Source organism: Anoplophora glabripennis, unplaced genomic scaffold (assembly GCF_000390285.2).
Source record: "Anoplophora glabripennis isolate ALB-LARVAE unplaced genomic scaffold, Agla_2.0 scaffold100, whole genome shotgun sequence".
NCBI lineage: Eukaryota > Metazoa > Arthropoda > Insecta > Coleoptera > Cerambycidae > Anoplophora > Anoplophora glabripennis.
In genome coordinates this window covers 130,359-138,735 of record NW_019416223.1, presented here as the reverse complement: position 1 = coordinate 138,735, position 8,377 = coordinate 130,359, and the positions used below count along the sequence as shown (strand labels likewise).

General features: G+C 30.9%; 1 protein-coding gene across 2 annotated transcripts; it reads right to left on the bottom strand.

Annotated features, from left to right (window-relative positions):
• Positions 1 to 768: 768 nt before the first annotated feature.
• Positions 769 to 5,322, bottom strand: LOC108907795 (FAD synthase-like). Of its 2 annotated transcripts, none has more exons than XM_018711593.1 (6): positions 5,138 to 5,322; positions 4,991 to 5,085; positions 4,817 to 4,949; positions 4,447 to 4,559; positions 1,189 to 1,469; positions 769 to 1,124 (listed from the first exon to the last, which is right to left on the bottom strand). In XM_018711593.1, the coding sequence occupies exons 1-6, from the start codon at positions 5,235 to 5,237 to the stop codon at positions 1,007 to 1,009; spliced, it is 840 nt and encodes a 279-aa protein (XP_018567109.1). In that variant the 5' UTR covers positions 5,238 to 5,322; the 3' UTR covers positions 769 to 1,006. The 2 variants fall into 2 exon arrangements, with proteins under 2 accessions (XP_018567109.1, XP_018567110.1); XM_018711594.1 differs by having other exon boundaries at positions 4,817 to 4,940.
• Between the last annotated feature and the right edge of the window lie 3,055 nt (positions 5,323 to 8,377).

Here is an 8,377-nt window from a genome sequence, read left to right as displayed (position 1 = left end):
ATATTCCTAAATCACGAATCTAGATCCAAAACATAACCTCAAATTTACAAATCATAATCTAAAACGAACATACTCAATTTCCTTTGTTGAAGAAAATATATTGTTTCTGTGGATTTTTAACTTCATTATTTTGGATTTGAGATTAGGTTTTCAGGTTTCCTAGTCAGCTTCCTATGAATTTGAGTTAAAGTTATGCAAAAATATTGGTTGCACACTCAAAAGTACAATTTTTATGGATTTATACTCACAGGTTTATTAAAAATTCAGTATGTTCGTTTTAGGTTAAGATTTATAAATTTGAGGTTATGTTTTGGGTCAAGATTCATGATTTAGGAATATGTTTAATGTTTATAATTTTGTTTGTTTGGCAGACTTTAGTACACAATTTTTCATTTTTAGATGCCGAATGTCAAACTTCGTATGAACGAGTTTGAGGCTAGAGATTACTCGACCATTTTGAAAAAATTGTAGGCACATATTCCAATTACCTCACCGGAACTTTATAGTACAGGTAATTTCGGAAAGAATAAAAAAAAATCAGTACTATTTGATTAGTTTTGACGCGTGGCTTGAATTTTTTCCAGTATTTCCCACTGTGCGATGTGGAAAACACCTGAAAATCATTCAACCATTAACAACAGCCACGGAAGCCTACAAACAATCTTTAAATAGTTATTTTTTTTACCTAAAACAAAGATACTTAACTTGATATAATTTTGTTTTTTTTTTTTCATTCAAGGACTGCTCTTGAAGAATGGCCCATTCATTACTGAACACTCTGTATATTGAGGATTATAATACAATAAATAGTATTTTGAAGCCCTTATATACCTATTAGAAGTGCTAAGTTTAAAATTTACTGAGTTGCATCAAACTCACACTAATAAAAATGTAATTTTTAGAAGCGTTATTAAATAATTTACAATTGTCAGAGAACTAATTACACTAGAATATCATTTATTTCAGTCCTTAAATAAAACAATTGCTAGTATAAATAAATAAAAAACTATATATCTCCATCATCTACAATGTACCTCTTTGGAATTAACGTTAATAATTTTTTATACGCCTGTATCGTCGACTCTTCTTTACACGATTCTATTGTCACTTTCACTTTATATACACTGCAACAAATTTTTATAAATCAATTAATAACTGCTAGGACCTCGCAGCGTTCCAATACAATACCTGTGAAGTAACTTTGGGTACGACCCAAATTGAACCTCGGGATACTCTTCAACGAGTACCTGCAGCACCTCGGCTATTTTGTCTTCGGTTATATTGAAGTACACCATTTTGGAATAAAATTTTTTATTCGATTTGAATAGTATTTCCTTCAGGTTATTGAAGGACTTTATCAGAAGTTCTGGAATCCCGGGGAACATGTAAACATTGTTAACGGATACGTTGGGATAGATCATTTTCTGCCCCTTAACACCAATGAAATTTAATCTGGCAGACTCCGGTACCTACAAGAAGTAAATGTTCAAGTTGGTTACAACTGTGTTCAAAAATACTGCCTAATGGCATTCAACACGAGGCATAAATCATATACAAATAACTGCCAAAATTGTAATCACGTATTTATCTCATCAGAAGCAATAATTTTAAAGGAAGTTTTTTCGAAGACCACTTTGTTTTTAAGATAATATAATCTCTTAAAATTAAATATTTTTTACCCGCACTGGGACTATTTAAAGTTGAAAGATTTAGTCGAGTTAATAAATAAACAAATAAGAACAAAAATGAGAAAAATCTTGTGCAAATATTTAGTATTCAGGCTAAAAAAAAATTTTAAGACAAAACATTCACATGCATTAAGTACTTAGGTATTTCTTTATCTTTAATCCATGATTAGTTTTATTTTAATAGTGCAAAATACGGGACAAAAATGTGATTTTCAAAAAAATTTATTAGATGTTTATGTTCCTTCAAATGAGTTAAAATTTATACCCTATATAGTGGAACTTCTAGTACTTACTGAGCTTATATAAAAGTTTCCTTCACTCCTTCCTTAAAGATTTTTCATCATTAGAATGATACTTATGTTTAAAATTATCACTAATGTAAGACAAATATTATACAGACTATGTTATAAGTAGACCTGGGCAAAAAATCGATATATTCATAGGAATGAATTTTATTTTTTAAAAAATTGAATCAAATTGATTTGTCAATTCAAATCGGTAGTCGTTATATCGATTATAATCCATTTATAGAAAAATCGATTTGGAATATCAATTTGAATCAAATCTGAACATTTTGGTGTAGCTTAAAATTTTTTATTAACTTTACTGGTACATACTTATATCGCGGTCAAAGAGTGACTCAAAATTCTGCCCATTTCGTCGACCTCACGAATTCGATTCAAAAGTGATCTAAATAATAGATTGTTGTTTTTGTTTTGGAGATATGACAAGTCGAACCTGTTAGTTGGCTTGTTCACGTCAAGATGAATCCAACATTCTCGGCACACTCGTTCATTGTGTTCAAGATTCTCAAATATACAAAGTCTATCATTTCCTATGTAAAATCTTTCGTTCTTTATGAATCTACAAATAGATTTTACCAAACACTTTGTTTTAATGAGGTACTGCCGATTTTACAAAAAAAAAACAGGATTTTTGCTGAAAATATTCAATTAATCGGTATTTTTGTATTGGAGACTTACAAAATCTCGATAAATACTCTAAATACTCTAAACCTTGTATCCAAAGGACTTTGAACTAGGATAATTTGGATGTATTAGGTTTGGTTATATTACTGAAATGTATTTCAATAATATGTAAGCCTCTTCACCACGTCGCGGTACTAATCCAGGACGAGGTTTGTTTTTATCTTGTTTTGTTATTTTTATTTTTTCTTTTGTTTTTTTTTCAATTTTTTTCAACTATATTTTTTAGCATTTTTTTATTTATTTTTTAAATTCACAAATAAATAAATTTTTGAAGTGAATCTTAATAGTAAGTATATTTAAGTATGCGAATCTGCTTCAATTCGTATAGAAATAGATATGTCGCAAATATCTGGATTTGGTATATGAACTCCTACAGACTGTGGATAACCCAGATACCAAACGATTGACGTAACATGGCTACAACAACCAATGGTGCGTGAACCACTTCACAAGTACAGTAATACTCACAGATCGAATCTATTCCAGTTTTTGCCTTCAACTAGGATAAAAATGTGATGATATTTCCCACTACGGAATCGGGATTTGATATAAGCTTTGATTAGTAAAGGATCTTCAACATCAATCTCATACCTACCATAATACAACGTTGCTTATTAAATTATTGTTTACAAAAATATTTTATAACTTTTTTGAACTATTTTTGGTAAAATATTTGAAAAGAACGGAAATTACGTTATAAATGTTACTGCTTGTATTTATTGAGAATTTTAAGATAACGCAAGAGGTCACCAAGAATGTCGGATTCGCCTTGGTGTGGATGAATCAAATAACGAGTTTAACTTGCCTTATCCTAAAAATTGATTGTAAGTATGCTCAACTTGAAATTTTGCCTAAATTAAACTATCACGATAAGCTATCATTTAGACTATTTTTTAATTGAATTCTTGAGGTCGACGAAACGGGCGAAAAATAGAGTTTTTTGTTGGGTCACTCCTTATTAAGACAATATTTTTCTCGATGTTTCAGTTTATAAAGTTTAAATCACTTGTTTCTAATTACCTATGAAATACCTGAGTTATATATTTATTTGCCTATATGTTTGGTAGAAACACATTTATGTTATATTGTTTTATTACAATTAAATATTCCTTCATTTCCTTCTACTCCATTCGATATACATTTTTTTTCCACGTCTAATTGTTTGTTCAAATTTTAACTTGACAATTCGATGTTCCGATTCAATTTAGTTCGGTTTGAAATGGTCAGCCATTCAATATTTCAATTCGATTTTTTCGATGGGTCGATTCAGAAATCCAAAGAAATCAATTCGAATTGATATTTCGATTGCAAAGGATTAATCGATTCGAATCAAATAAAACTATTCAATTCGATTAATCTTTTTGGCGAATCGAAAATTGATTCATTATTTTGCGAATCACACAGGCCTGGTTATAAGCATCATCTTATTTTAAACCGAAATATGAAAAAAAATCTTGTTTCAATGTAAGAAATGCTGTTCTCTAGAATCCATTTCATCGACAATAAACCACACTTAATAATATGCAATGATACTTTAAAATTAAACAGACTTGTGGATGAGTATCCAGATATTGCGGATATGATGTACCAGGTAAGCAAATATGTCAATAAAGCAAATGGCGCCAATGACGCAACTTGGCCATAACTACATCAGACAGCTAGAGCCATCTATGGGCAAATTCCGGATTCATATTTACAGACCTGGTAGTGAGAGAAAAACCATTTAACTCTGCAATTTACATACGACATAAGTTTACGTTAATACTTACATAAGCCAGCTTCATTCCAGGGCAATTTACATTGGAAGTGTTATAAAACTTCGCACAAATGTCTTTTAATTCAGGATGTAAAACAAGCTTTTCTTCAAATGCCACAGCAACAGCTGGAACACAAAAATTTTTAGTTACACTATCATTTTTTATATTTCAAGATGAAGACGGAGACATATTTTGTGCTATCAATTTCACAAGCGTACAACACTTTGTTTAATAATTGGACAATTCGTTTCAACAAATCACCCAAAAATGTGTAGATATATGAAAATACAAGCAAGTAAGACCATGCAAGTTATAAAATTAGTTCGGAAATACTAAATCTGTTTCATTGGCAATTGCAATGCATTGTATACAAGTTACCTACCTTCATACGTTATATCATCATGCGTAGGACCAATTCCTCCTGATGTTATAACATAGTCGTACGATTTGGAAAAATGCTGTACCTCTTCTGCGACTTCGTTTACAATGTCACCTACAACCGAAATCTGTATCAACTATGAATGATTATTTGGTGCACACACATTTTATTCCTAACCTTCTTCAACTGTACACCTAATTGATGAAATTCTGCAGCTAAAAACGTTGAATTCGTATCTGCCACTTCTCCTTTCAATATTTCATCTCCTATAACTGAAACCACTTACATTGTAAATAAAATATTTCTAACAGAAACATAACCTACCTATTATCCCTGCAGTGGTTGCTCTATTTAGTGCCTTGGAGCAAATATATTGCTTTAAATTCTTGCTTATCTGTATTTTATTCAACAATTTCAATGCCATTTTGTAAGTAAATAATTATAGTTACTTTAACTCATAAATAAATTTAAAAAATACCAAACTGGATGACATTTCTCATTTTATTGGATGTCTTCTTCTCTTCTTCTCCTTCAAATATTACTTCTAGGTACAAATGCTACTGTATAGAATTGTTTCTGTACAGAATTGTCAGTATTGAAATTTATTTTTAATAAGAACGAATTGTTATTTTTTTGAAAAAGCATTTTCTCAAAGAAAATACCCAAAAATCTACTATTATTGAACAGCACTACTTCATAACGATATTAAAAGTACATGCTTAAATACTTAAGCAACTTGTACACGCCACAGAAAACTGGACTTTTTTTTATAAATTATTTTGTTTCATACTTACCCTTACCCTTTAATTTTACAGAATTTGAAGAGTAGTTCTTCAGATAAACACAAAAACTTATAATTTCTATTTAAATGCGAGATATATGTATTAAATATAACAGGTAAAATTTCTACTATAAGAACTAATTTTTTGCGACTAGATTCACAATCAGTTATAAATATTACTGTTTGGCGTTTGGTATTTACTATAGGTTTATTTTTGCAGTAGTCACGTACTTTCAGTGAGTCTAAGGTCATTGTATACATACATATCAAGCATATGTAGGATATTATTTATGAAACAGTAAAACAGTAATATAGGTAATTTAAAAAATATATATATAGTAACGATAAATAACTAGTTATTACCTTCTGCATTAGTACAATGTCAATATCTTTAGTTGATCATCGTAATCAAAACATTGAGCAAAACATACTCACAATCAGTTGGCTCTGACTGCAAAATGCATTCGTCCGAAACCGTTACACACTTTTTGCATGTAACAGCACAAACATAATTAGAATGGCCGAACTACTTACACATCACCGGAAAAACAGTCATAAAAACAGTAATTTACACATAAACACACTGAAGACGACGGGGACATTAAATATTTCTCGAAAAAACGCGTAAACGTTGTGAGTGTTGTCTTGTTGATATTTGTACGGATAAACTCGATATTTTTGATAAATTTGATGCATAAACTAGTGTTTATGAGAATCGACTTGATGAACCATGTAGGCACCAACTTTATAAGTTTTAAAATGATACTATTGAGTAGTTTAACAGTTTCAAAAACGGCAAAAAGTAGCAGATCTTCCACACTACAAGAAAACAAAAAAGAATTGCTGAAGCTTCTTGTGATAGACAAAAAGGTGAGTTGATCATTTCATTTTGCATGAAAAAGTAGATACCATTGAGAGCTACGACAGCTTTAATTTTGGCATTCGTAAAGTACTTTCGAGAGTAGGTATACACAGTACACAGCTCGGTACACAGGAACTGTCTTTGTTGGAACCATTTTTTCAATTTAAATCGTTAGATTCGATAAAACTTGAGCCCATGCTTTTTCTAACTAGAGATAAATATTCCACGAATTGATTTAAAAATACGTCAACCAGTGTCGAAGATAAGGGGAGTTATACCTCAAGGGACCTCAGCTCATTACGATGCCACTAATTGTTAGTATTTTGGAAATTCAATCGATGCTATTAAATTTTTTACTTTATTTGAAGGTTTAGCCGATTTAGGATTTACGGTTCTTATTTTTTTAATCTTAACATTAACTCGATATTTAGGTAGATAGGTATATAAATCCAAAATAACTTTGTGGTACAAAAACATAATTTATGGAATTATTTTCTTGTTACAAATACGATTTCAAATTCAATGTAAACAATATTTTACTTATAAATAAAATTATAATATTTCCAGTGGCGATCGTAAAAACAATATTGATCATTAATCTCTAGGGTTTCTGTGCGATATTACATTAAATTTGTCTTCCCGATTAAAACCTAAAAACACCCGGTAGGTATAATTATACTTCAATTATTATTTTGACAAAATTTACATTAAATAGGTACAGCAAATGATACTCTTGATGTAGTTTTATATTTCCAACGAGCTCCTGAAATAAGGATAAATAAAAAAACGTATGATTGCTTCCAATAATAAATTGATGATTATTATGTTAATTGACCAAACCGAATTGACACTCAAAATAAACAGTTATATTAAATATAAATTATCAATTCGATAGTACCGATAATCTCACCAGATCAATAATTATTGTCTAGACTGAATCGAGGGTATTGAATGAACCACTTGGGCCGAAACGAATTTCATAATTGGATTAAATTGGATAGCATACTTTTTATGTAAAATTAAAACTCCTTTTATTAATAAATTTTAATGCTATAAAAAGATATTGATTCTATTGAAACCTCGATTGAAACTTAGTTTTGTTCAAAGTTATCACTGAAAAAAAGGGCAGTAATTTTACATATATTCTTTGTAAGAAAATCCTTATAATTTTCTTAAATTAATTCTAAAAATGATGATGTTACACTGAACCCTGTAACTTTACGTGCATATCTGCCATTTCTGTGTTTGAATATGACTCCATTTTATGAGTTGCAATAATGTTGTATACTTAAATTTTCGACCTAGAAGGGTGCGGTTTGGTTTGCTGGATTCCTCGAACGAAAAGCTAGAGGGACGCCAGAGTTGGTTTTTCGATATTTTCAACGGTTAAAAAGATATGGAAGGGATTTGTTAGGGCACGTTTTAAGTCACGTGACTTTTGAAATTGGCGAACAGCCCGTAAATTTTTTATTTCTCGATCTAGAAGGGTGCGGTTTGGTTTGCTGGATTCCTCGAACGAAATGCTAGAGGGACGCCAGAGTTAGGAAGGGTGCGGTTTGGTTTGCTGGAATCCCTGAATGAAATGCTGGAAGGACGCCAGTTAGTTTTTCGATATTTTCAACGGTTAAAAAGATACGGAGGGGCTTTGTTAGACGCCAGAGTTAGTTTTTCGATATTTTCAACGGTTAAAAAGGTTTGATTTGCTGGAATCCCTGAATGAAATGCTAGAGGGACGCCAGAGTTAGTTTTTCGATATTTTCAACGGTTAAAAAGATACGGAGGGGCTTTGTTAGGTCACGTTTTCAGTCACGAGACTTTTGAAATTGGCGAACAGCCCGTAAAACTTTTATTTTTCGACCTAGAAAGGTGCGGTTTGGTCTATTGGAATCCTCGAACGAAATGCTAGAGGGACGCCAGAGTT